Source organism: Lissotriton helveticus, chromosome 3_1, assembly GCF_964261635.1.
Source record: "Lissotriton helveticus chromosome 3_1, aLisHel1.1, whole genome shotgun sequence".
NCBI classification, from domain to species: Eukaryota; Metazoa; Chordata; class Amphibia; order Caudata; family Salamandridae; genus Lissotriton; species Lissotriton helveticus.
This window is the reverse complement of record NC_136061.1, coordinates 925,991,346-926,003,389: the sequence shown is the minus strand read 5'-3', so window position 1 is coordinate 926,003,389 and position 12,044 is coordinate 925,991,346. Positions and strand designations below refer to the sequence as shown.

Here is a 12,044-nt window from a genome sequence, read left to right as displayed (position 1 = left end):
CAAGCTTGTATAATAAAAATATATATTTTTTTAAATGCCATTGTTATTGTTTTTTTTTTTTACACAGTATATTGTCTCTATATGTTTGTTTAGTGTAACATGGTGAGCACATTGTTTGTTTGTACAATATATTGTGCTATTAGTTTTGTGATATTTGTATATTGGATACGAATCTAATAATAATTTCTACTGTTTTGCAAAAATTAATTATGTGGGCACTTGCTTTTTGTTTTTTTGTAGCTCATTATTTGTGAAATAATTTCTTCTGGAACAGTTAAAGTTTGTAAGCACCTATTTTCCCCCAAAACATGTAACATTTTAGAGGTTCAAAATACAAACACTTTCAAAGTTTTTTTTTATCAGAGCCACTCTAGAGAAAAGCATAATATATTAGTGCACTTATTAAAATTCTTCAAAGTCACAGTAAGTAAAAAATACAACAGCAAGTCAAGGAATAGACACAAAGAAAGGGATAAAATGCTGCATGTTACACGACGATTCCTCACAGAAAGTGCATTACAAGATATTAGTAAGGCAAACTAGTTTTTAAAAGGTCACTTACATTAATGTAAACTTAGCGACAACAGCTATTGTATGAAAAAGAATCCACCAAACGGCTCTTATCACTGGTGAAATATCTTTTGTCTTATGATAATCCTTGTACTGTACATCTTATGAAAATGTTCTGCAAGATCATCAGAAACATCTTACTACAATGTACAGTAAGAAAACGTTTTTTTTATTTTAACACAAGGTACTATAATATTGACCATAAGATTTCATACAGTAGTGTAAGAAACAAACCTAACTTCTAAGTATAAAGTGACCTTAAATTGAATCTGTGCTAACAGTACATATTTTATCAGTCAGTGCATAAGAAATTATTTTTCTTTTGGTTTTTGAATGCTTGAATATACAACAGATGTGAACAGAACACCAGAAACGTCTGGGACAATGGCAATAATCTTGATAGTTATCCAAATATAACTGATGTCTTAGATGACTGAGATAGTATAACTTTTACACAAACACAACGTGAAACAATCAAAGCAAGCTGTCTAACAGTGGACACAACAAATCAGTGACACTACAAGCAACCGGAGGACAACAATTGATTTTGGTAAATTGGAAAGCCAGTACTTTCACAAAATTAACAAAAGGCCCCTTTTGGTAAAACCATCCTTTGGAATAAAGTGTGGATGGTAATGTAGAAACAGACTGATATGGTTATGCCTTAAGATAGAATAAAAATTACAAGACATTTCAAAATGCATATGTTTTTTCTAGTTAACAAACACAACATCCATAATGTTTAAAGGAAAGTCCTCTCAACATAGTAAATCTAACATGATCTAATCTGTTCCTTCTCATTAACAACTTGTGCGTTTATTTTAGCTTACCAGGATACACTGAAATTGTGTTTTAAAGGACATAAAAAATTTGGAGCTAGAGGCTCTTTGCACACAGCTTGCTCTGTTGTTTAGGTAAAACTTGTTTCTCTAACTACATTGCTTGTGTAAATCTCAGTTCTCAAAACAGTAGTTCTTTTTTACTTTATTTTGATCCGGGAAATGTGTAAGGATATTAATGAGTGTACATTTTGAACGTTAGAAATTTACTAGGGCAGATAATTGTTCCTTACTCTTATATGAAGCTCCTTGACATCCCACTTATGGTAATAGTAAACCGGATGAGGTGAAGAGACTGGGTGAAGGACACAGTGTATGTAAATGTCAGGCTTATAAAAAAAAGATTTTTATAAAACAGATTGCAAATTTCATCTTGGCCAAACTGAACCTCAAGTCTGTAATAACAATCCAGTATACCAAGTGAGGTTTGCTCTTGTGGAATGGTCTAACAGTGTAATATAAAAAAACTGTCTAGTTAATGATGGCCTGACCACTGAACGTGCAATGTTAATATGAATATGCCCACTCTAGGTGACAAAAAGCTTTTGCAGTCTATGCTAACTTGTTTGGGAGCATTCTCCTTATGTAGGGGCTTCTTTCTTGACACGACGTGGAGCTAAGGATAAGGAACGGAATAGTATTTCTCTGATTCAAAGGAAATACTTCTAATTCAAAGGACATTTTCAGAAATGCGGAGATGAAGGCTTGAGGAATGGCAGTCTTTTGATGTTGACATAAACAATGCTCGTCAAGTGTTAAGGCACTTTTCATGTCAAGATCATCAACTCACACCAAGCCTAAACAAGCAAGATTTGTAGAGCATGAACAGAACAACTTTTAGAACCTGATGAAAATGTTACTAAAAAAAAGGGGAACTAGCCATTAGTGTGCGGTTAAGGAAATTCCTGTATGCCCAAATTCAAACTTACTACTCCTTTTACTCTTAACTATCAATTTCTGAATTTCCATTCCAAGGTAATGCCAAGTGTGAAAAAACCTGACATTCTGTTTATATATTTCAAAACAGATTTGGTGGAAATTAAGTGCATTAAGGGCCCTTCTTTCTAGGGAGTTTAGAAAAAAGAATACCAGTACATGTAACAACAACTCATTCGCCACAGGGTGGCTAAACAGAACTTAGTCGTGCTCAAATTGAAAGCTGCGCTCTTCAAGAGAACTTGTGCAGGCCACAGATCAGAGCCAAAACAAGACAGAACTGGATGAAGAGCTGAATGTATCTGTCTCTGTTTGGACTGGGCAGCATCTTAAACATAGACAAGAGAGCTGCATCTCCTTCGATGTCAGTCAGGCTTGCAGGGGTGAGGGGATGCTGCAGGCCACCAAGCCAATGTATCTTTGGACCCTTAAAACAGACATTGCTTGATGAACCCCAATGTGTATGTTTATAAAATTGGTGCCCAGAATCTCCTTGAAAGAGAGAAGGCCTGGCTGAAATCGGTATTCACTTAAATGTCAAACAAGTTAAAAGGTCTGTTATGGAAGTGTGAGCTTACCAAGATGCACTACTAACTACTTCATGATCATCTCTTCTATAAGGGGTCATCTTCAATGATTTAACTGCCCTTCATGTCACCCGGGTACTCATACTAGAATATGCTAAATAATGAGCTTAGCTGAATGATAATCTGATCAGGTGGGGACAAAGCCATCTGAAAAGGATAGCCTAGAATACTGAACGCTAAAGATCCAACCAGTTTCCGACCCCAAAGGAAAGTCATTTTCAATATTATGCAACTATAAGGCAGTCAGGCATAAAAGGAAAGCTTGAGAATCTTAGAGAGTGCTCTGCTCTCTGATTTATGTTGGACTTTCAAGAATGTGTTTTTAATCATACCTTTCCGAGAGGCATGCTATTAAAACAATGGTAATGAGGCAGTGGCGAGACTAAGGGCTTTCATAGAGTTTGTCTGAAGCCATTTCAACTTTGTGAAAATCCCTTTAAATGGTTTGGGCCCGGCCAAACAATATGAGGGAAACCAACTTTAATTGGGAACCAATGCATTGTTGACAGATTTGGCAAAGTGGTTCTCGATTTTGGTATCAACAGGTGTAGAGTGATTCTGCACTACAAGACTACTTTTAAAACAACTGGCTGAGAGAGGTTGTTGGTTCGAAGGTGGGAGTTTGGGCCTGAAAGATGAGGCAAAGATATCCTTTTCACTGGTACCACTCAAATTCATCAAACTGAGGCAGGGCCCCTCTTGTCTCATGTGTGATACACTGCATTTAACTATGAGGTCCACAAGATTTTGGTCAAGCACCAACAAGGAGTGTGGATAACATCCAGATAGCCCTGCGCAAAGTAAATCAGTTTGCCCATGCACAGGGCACATGCTTAATAAAGCCCACAGCAGGCAGCGAGGGCTTCACCACCACCAAAATCCTTGAAAACACTTAGCGCACTGTCTGACAATGTGAACGCTGTAACAGTCTTACCATAGCACAGATTGGAATCCTACCCAGTCAGCAGTACGTGGCACCTAAGGAAGGGAATGGAAAATATACACGCATGTTGGCACAAGCTGCAGGGGAGTTGGGGAGGGGGACTGTTGCACACAAGGTGCCAAAATTATAGACCAGTGCTATTTGGGTTTCTCCTTTGAAGGCTCATGAAATTCAACAGGTTAGGAAAGTTATTAAGTCAGACGCAAAGATCATGTGAACAGAACACCAGAAACGTCTGGTTCAATTTATACAATATGCAATCTTTTAGCAAAGGCCATTTCCTTTTTCTTTCTTAATTGTCTATTCCATTTAGTTCAGTTAATGTCTTGTTTTTGGTGTGCACATATTATATTCTTCTAAAAGCTTGCTATCAAAATGGCTTTTAAATATATTTTAAAAAAGTGATAGATGGAATTACCACTGGTAATTACTTGGGTGAATTACCACTGGTAATTACTTGGGCAGCACCCAGTCCATCTTTATTTTGTTCACTATGTCACCTCAGTTTGGACTATACTCCAATTGGAACAGGTCAGCCCGAACTGCCAGGCCAGGTCTTCCTTGTACTGGATCACAAGCTATTCAGGAACCGGCTTTTGGCACTCTAAAAGATTTACAAACTGAGAACCTCTATTATAGAGCAAAGCCTAAAGCGCAATGCATTTCAGTGTCTTCAGCATGTTTATGAGGATAAACAAAACACTAAAAGCCAATGAAATGTAGCTACACAATTTGTACATATTTTAAAACTGGGAGAAAGAACCAGACAATGAACATCAAAGACTTTTTTTTAACCCATAAGAATGGAGTGTAGATTTCATGATGTAATACAATTACAACTGGAACAAAATAGTGCAGCCGTATATCATACAATGTTCTAGGCTAACACACCATAAATGTTCAGCAAATCATAACCCTGTTTGCGTTTGGTTCACTTTCTACAATACATGGCCAATCCCCCTTCCTAAAATGAAACTTCAAACTCATGCAAAAATATGTTATCTTAAATATGAAAAGCAGTTGTTTAAGGTAAGCAGTCTACGATCAAATCAAAAGTAGTCTACGTATAAAACATTCCCTTTAGTGCAGAGAATTATTTGCTGAGTTTCTTAGCTACATCTGAATATGCAGATTCTATCTCTTTGTCTCCAGGACAAGTGCTTGTGAATTCATCCCTGGTATAGGCATTGGTCAAGTATCTCCAAATTCCTGTCATTTGTTCTGGGATGTCGAAATTGCGGTACTTCTTCGCCACCACCTGAAATCGAGAAAATTGAGAGCAACATTATTTACTGTCTGTGTAGTGATGTCAATTTCGCCAGCAACAGAACTGAAATGTGATAGGATATGAAAATGCTAATTTGCAGCACACATTTTGCTTTGAAAACAATTAGTCAGCGTAATATCTCGGGCCTTGAAAAATGTCAGAAGGCTTATGGTTAAAAAATATTTACCAATTTAGAAACTTACAAAAACACTTATGGCCCGATTCCAATCTCGCTAGTAAAGCCCTCCGTACGACTTGGATTCATAGGGCTTTATGAGCGAATCGTACTCCTGGAGTCTGGACGAGCGAGTACGATGCGTCCATATGCTTACGGATTCGGTTCGCTCAGACTCCCATTGAACTCTATGGGAGCCTGTATACTGGATGCGTACACAGGCTCCCACAGCAAAAAGGGGTGGGGAAAAGCGAACACCCTGCGGCGGGCACGCCATGTTGCCTGCCACACTGTGCAAGCTTGGATCGGGTGGACCCATGGGCAACCCCCACCTGTGACTGATTCTTAGGGCCCCAGGTGAAGGGAGGCCTGCTACGGCCCCCCGAAGTACGATTGCGACAGCCATTTTGTTTCGCTGAGACTGAGTCGATGCGGCTGACCGAATTGTGCATCGTACTTGCTCGCTCGGTATCCAGCTCCATTGCGTGGCATGATTCGGCTACTAACAAGTTGTACGGACAGGATCGGGTTGGGAAACGATTCGGTCGAGGCATACGCGATCTTCGCATCGTACTTGGACGTACGGACTTGTGTACGATTCAGTCGGAAACCAGGGCTACGAATCGGATCCGGAAAAGCCAAATCCAATTTGGAGACCTTCCGAACAACATCGGAATCAGGCCCTTAGTGTTCCAAAAACAGCCCTTACATGTAGTAGAAAGAAATAAGCTTTTTATTAGTAACTTTGCATTTTCTATTATGAGTTCCTTTCATCAACGTGTGGTTTTTTTTTTTATCCTCATATGGTGCCAAGTTGTACGGGAAATTTAAGGTTTTGCTTCAAGAATATTGCTTACAACATCCTTTATACTTTAAAAGTATACGGGAGAACCAATACTGCAAGTAAAATTGCTTGCTTTGTAAGTGGTTGTGCTCCCAGCAACATCAGGAATGGAGTTGAACTTCTTTACTATATTTTTAAAACAGCATCTGCAATTTGCAGCATCCTTTTGTATGAAACAGCATCACAGGAATATATGACCTCCAAACAAATGCAAAATCACCTGTGAAATGAAGGGTACTGCTCAATTTATGCAACTGAACCAATGCGAACGCCAGCCATGAACTTTTACCGAATTTCAACATACCATGTGACTCCATAGCAACAGACAAGTAAGGCATAGGTTTGAAGACCTGAAAGAATTACTGGTTTAGGCAATATTTAGACAAAGAATGGTTCTTAAGAAGGCAGAGTGAGACATTCACTGATCTGGAAAAAAACCTAAAAAGCTGGCTTAAGAGAGTTGTAGAATACAAGAATTCATTCGATCTAATGCATTCAACTTCAAAAACTGCACAATAACATAATGAAATGATTTATATGGTCAATTAAGAAAAAAGCTAGAAACAAGATCGATACATTAAAAATCAGATTTTCAAAGGGTGGTTTGGGATTCCTAGAAATGGAAGAAATACTATTAAGCATTCATACTATCATAAGCCCAGCAGGGTTTATAGAATAATTCACCACGCACTCCCTGATAAGTGCTCAGAGTTGTCAGAGAAAAATGTCACAAACTTTTGCTCACAACAGAACGACTCAAATCACACATAAACACAGATGCTATGCTCTTCGCTAAATCAGTGTTTAACCACACAACTGCAGGGAACCAATAAAATCCAGATTTATCATACAGGACACCATTTGGGTTCATCCGAATTGAGAATTTTTTTTATTGTTTTAAATAGATATGTCTAGACACTGTCCAAGTCAATCAGCTAGAGGACGATGACCAGAATTTTACTTCCTTTTCTTGTGTCCCACAGTACACCTAGAAACTGGATCCTAGGCTGTGGATTGATAGATGATAGTTGTATACTGACTGTGAGTTCCAATCTTTCAAATAGTTTCAGACATGCTTGGTTTGAAATCCTGACTAAATTACATGCTGGATAGTTGATCAGCCAGTCGTCCAAATAAGGAAACACTTGTTGGCTCTGTTTCCTTAAAAGCATTGTGGACATGCATTTTGTAAATATCTATGGGGGCTGACTTCAGTCCAAAGGGCAGAACCATGTAGTAATAGTGGCAACCAGCCACCTGAAAACAAAGATATTTTCACTGCTTGAAGTGATTAGGGGTGTGCAAGTATTTATCCTGGAGGCCTAGATTGACAATACATTCTGATTCTCTTAGCAGGTAAGGAATATCCTGCATGACTACCATCCTGAACACATGTTTTTCGAGGAAAACATTGAGCAGATGCGGATCTAAAATTGGTTTCCATTACCCAGATTTATTCTTGATTAAAAAGAAAAGATAATACAAACCTTATTATACTTGTACACAAAATCCAAGCACAAATATGTTACACAGTGGGAATGAGATCTGGATAAAGAGATTGGGGATGAGACACAGGCGAATATTTGGCATAGAGTGCCGAAAGCCTTGATTAGCGAAATATACAAGGAAAATGCCTATAGCACAAGTTACTTACCTTCGGTAACGATATATATGTAAGAAACAGTAGATAGTGTTATATTTCCTACCTTAGAATATCCCCAGGCGTCAGACTGGATCCGGAAAGCTTTGCGTAGCAGTACCCCTGCGCGTCGGTATGCGTCATCTGCGGCTCCACGTCCGTCGTCGTGATTTCCGTGATGACGTCGTCGGAGCACTTAGACGCCGCCCTCGACCGCAGACATCAGTTCTTGTACATAGCTTTCCATGCCAGGAACGCAGAGCCATGCCAAAGACCGACACTGGTGCCATGAAACTAGGGCCCTCAAAGTGAGATACATTAACCCTAGATATCGGTTCGCAGAACGGGGAGGATGGATGGGGCGGTAAGGAATCTAACACTAACTACTGTTTCTTACAGATATATCGTTACCGAAGGTAAGTAACTTGTGGATCTGAAAGAAACAGGTTAGTGTTAGATTCCTTACCTTAGAATAGATACCCCAGCAATACCAACCCCGGTGGTGGGCCTGCGAACTAAGATCACACCAGAACGTCCTGGAGAACGGAACGACCAAAAAAGCCATCTCTCCGGACTTGGCTGTCCAGGCAGTAGTGTCTCGCAAACGTGTGCAGCGAAGCCCACGTAGCTGCTTGACAGATGTCCTGCAAGGGGACTTACCGACCCAGGGCAGTAGTAACCGCCGTTGCCCGAGTGGAATGGGCCATCAGCCCAACAGAAGACTCCTTTTTCGCCAAGGAGTAACAGACCTTGATGCACAACACCACCCACCGAGAGATGGCCCGCTTGTGCACCGCCCACGTAACCAAGAAAGAGCTAGTCGCCCACCCGGAACTGGCGTGAGCGGTCTAGATAAAAGGAGAGTGCAAGTTTTGGGTCCAGACAGTGGAGCCTCTCTTCCTCTTTCGAGGGATGCGGAGGTGGAAAGAAGGTGGGTAAGGTGATGGACTGCCCGATATGAAAGGCCGTAACCAACTTGGGCAGGAAAGAAAGATGAGTTCTATAGACAATTTTGTCCGGATGGACAGAGAGGAAAGGAGGTTTAGCCGATCGAGCCTGGAGCTCACTCACTCTCCTAGCAGAGGTGATGGCAACCAGGAATGCAGTCTTAAGAGTCATAAGACGAAGAGGGCAATTGTGAAGTGGCTCGAAAGGCGCTCACATCAAATAGGTTCGAACCAGGTTCAAGTCCCACTGAGGCATCACGAAAGAAACAGGAGGGAACGTGTGATGCCTTTCAAGAACCTATTTACAACATGGGACTTGAAAAGAGAAGGCTGATCAGGAAGCCTCAAGAAGGCAGAAATGGCAGAGAGGTAGCCTTTGATAGTGCCCAGAGCAGAGCCCTGCTGGGCAAGAGAAAGAAGAGAACCTCTGAAAGGGGGGTAGAGAGTGGATCCACAGCCATTGCTGTGCACCATGCCACAAATTTGTTCCACCTGCAAGCGTATACCGATATTGTGGAGGGACGCCTGGCTGCCAGAATTACATCACAGACTTCAGGAGGCAAGTCAAATGGCCTCAATTGTCGCAGCTCAATCTCCACGCATGGATGTGGAGACTGGACAGGTTCGGGTGGAGGACCGTCCCACGCTGCTGCAACAGAAGTTCCTCCTGAAGAGGCAGACGAATCGGGGGATCGACTGACATGCTGAGTAGCTTGAGATACCAGTATCTTCGTGCCCAGTCCGGAGCCACAAGGATGACTTGGGCCCGGTCGCGCCGGATCTTCTTCAGCACTCTGGGCAGAAGTGGTATATGCGGAAAGGCGTACAACAGACAGCAGCCTACTCGCGACGAAAAGCATATCCGAGCTAGTGCCGCCTTGGAAATTCCAACGTGCAGAACTGATGACCTTGCGCGTTCTCTTCTGTGGCGAATAGATCTAACCAAGGCTCTCCCCACTGATGAAAGAGGACTTGCCCCACGTCAGAGTTCAGATGCCATTCGTGATCCATCATGCATCGGCGGCTGAGTTTGTCTGCCCTGGCGTTCAGGGAACCTGCCAGGTGTTGAACCACAAGGGTGATGTCCTGGTGTTCCAGCCATTGCCAGAGGCTAAGAGCCTCCAGACAAAGGGTCCACGACCCCACCCCGCCCTGTTTGTTGCAGGACCACATGGCAGTGGTGTTGTCCGTGAACACCTGCACTACACTTCCCCGGACAGAGGGAAGGAATGCATTCAGTGCAAGCCGGATCGCCCGCAGCTCCAGAAGGTTGATGTGGAGCCGGGACTCCGCTGGAGACCAGAGGCCTCTGATCTCTGCCTCTCCCATGTGGCCGCCCCAGCCCTGGAGGGACGCATCCGTCACAACTACGTGCTCCGGTTGGGGTTGGGAGAGGGATCTGCCGCTGACCCATGAGCCACCACTGCAATTGTCTCGCAGTGCCCTCCGAGATCCGGACGTGGTCGGACAGGCTGCCCTGATGCTGGGCCCACTGAAACTTCAGGTCCCACTGCAAAGCCTGCATCCGCCACCTGGCGTGATGCACAAGAAGGATGCAGGAGGCCATCAGCCCCAGAAGCCACAGCGTCAACCTGACTGAGACTCAGGATAAAGGCTGAAAGATTGGAATCAGAGTCTGAATATCCCGAACCCGCTGTTCGGGAGGATAAACCCGAAACTGCGCCAAGTACAGAACCTCTCCGATGAAGAGGAGCTTCTGAGAGGGGCACAGGTGGGACTTCGGCACATTGATGGAAAACCCCAGCAGGTGCAGGAGGTTGGCCGTAGTCTGGAGGTGGCTGACGACTGTCTGAGGCGAGCACGCCTTCAACAACCAGTCGTCAAAATAAGGGAAGACTGAGACCCCTGATCTGCGCATATGAGCTGCGACCACCACCATAAGGCTGAAGGGGAGCACGGTAAACTGAAAGTGCTCGTGGCCCACCATGAACTGCAGGTAACGCCAGTAGGACGGGGATGTGAAAATACGTGTCCTGCAAGTCCAACGCTACCATCCAGTCTTCGGGGTCCATGGCAGCTAGGACCTGAGCTAAAGTCAGCATCTTGAACTTCTCCTTCCGGAGGAAGCCATTGACGCTCTGGAGGTCCAAGATAGGGCGTAGGCCTCCTTTGCCCTTCATGGGTACCAGAAAGTAGTGGGAGTAGCAACCACGTCCTACTTCTGGACCAGGAATGTGCTCTACAGCCCCCTTGGCCAAGCGGGCCGTACCTTCCTCCTGCAGAGGATGCAAGTGATCCCCCGACATGCGGTGGTACTGCAGTGGCATGGCTGGAGGAGTCACCTCAAAGGGGAGGCAGTAGCCCCTTCGGACGATTTGCAGCTGATGTGATGGTATGCCATTGGAGGAGGTGATGGCGAACCCTGCCCCCCACTGGCATCGAGTGGGCCTGAAAGCTCGGACTAGGAGGATTTAGAGGCAGATGCTGCAGGCACCACCACAGCAGTTACCCCGTCCGTGACCGCGTTGAGGTTGGTTCTGCGGCCTGTGGCTAGCTGGACGTGTCGGGGCGCCCCTTCCTTGGCCACGAAAGAGGCAAAAGGCGGAAGTTTGCTGGCATTGGCCGAGGCCTAAGGACTTGGCCGTAGCCCTAGAGTCCTTGAAACCCTCCAGCGCACTGTTCGCCTTGTCGCCAAAGAGGCGACGGCCATCAAAGGGCATGTCTATAAGGGTGGTCTGGACATCCCCCGAAAAGTTGGCGGACCTCAGCCAGGCGTGGGTGCGAACCGCCACTGTCGTAGCAATCGCCCTACCCAGCGAGTCTGTGGTATCAAGTCCACACCGAATTCTGTAGCGTGCTGCATCCCGTCCCTCTGCTAGGACTTGGGTAAGCTTTGCCTGGACCTCCACCGGGCACTGCGGCAGCACTCCCGCAACCGTATCACACTGAGAGTGGGTGTAACGCCCCAAATGGCAGGTGGTGTTGACAGACCACAACCCCAAACTCAGGGAGGAGAATAGTTTCTTCCCAAACTGATCGTACCTTTTGGATTCCCGATCCGGAGGAGCGGTTGGGAATGCAGTCTGGGATGTAGAGGCATGGATCACCAGGCTCTCGGGGGTGGAGTTAACGGACAGGAAGCTGGGGTCGCCCGTAGCCGGGCGGTGGGCCACGTTCCTATCTACGGGAAGGCCCGTAGAGGGCTTGGACTAGGTGCCCAGTAGAACGTCAGTGAGGGCTTCGTTAAACGGCAGGAGAGGCTCCGAGGAGCTTGCCTGCGGTTTGAGCACCTCAGTGAGGAGGTTAGTCCTCACGGCCACGACAGGGAGCTCAAGA

The 12,044-nt window shown here is 44.4% G+C and overlaps 1 protein-coding gene across 1 annotated transcript in view; it reads right to left on the bottom strand.

The window, feature by feature from the left end:
- Positions 1-467: 467 nt before the first annotated feature.
- CLIC4 (chloride intracellular channel 4) overlaps positions 468-12,044 on the bottom strand; it is a 254,256-nt gene continuing 242,679 nt past the window's right edge. Inside the window, exon 6 of the mRNA XM_078681271.1 lies at positions 468-5,133. Within this exon, the coding sequence (XP_078537397.1) occupies positions 4,969-5,133 (165 nt within the window). The 3' untranslated portion in view covers positions 468-4,968. The remainder of the gene's footprint in view (positions 5,134-12,044) is intronic.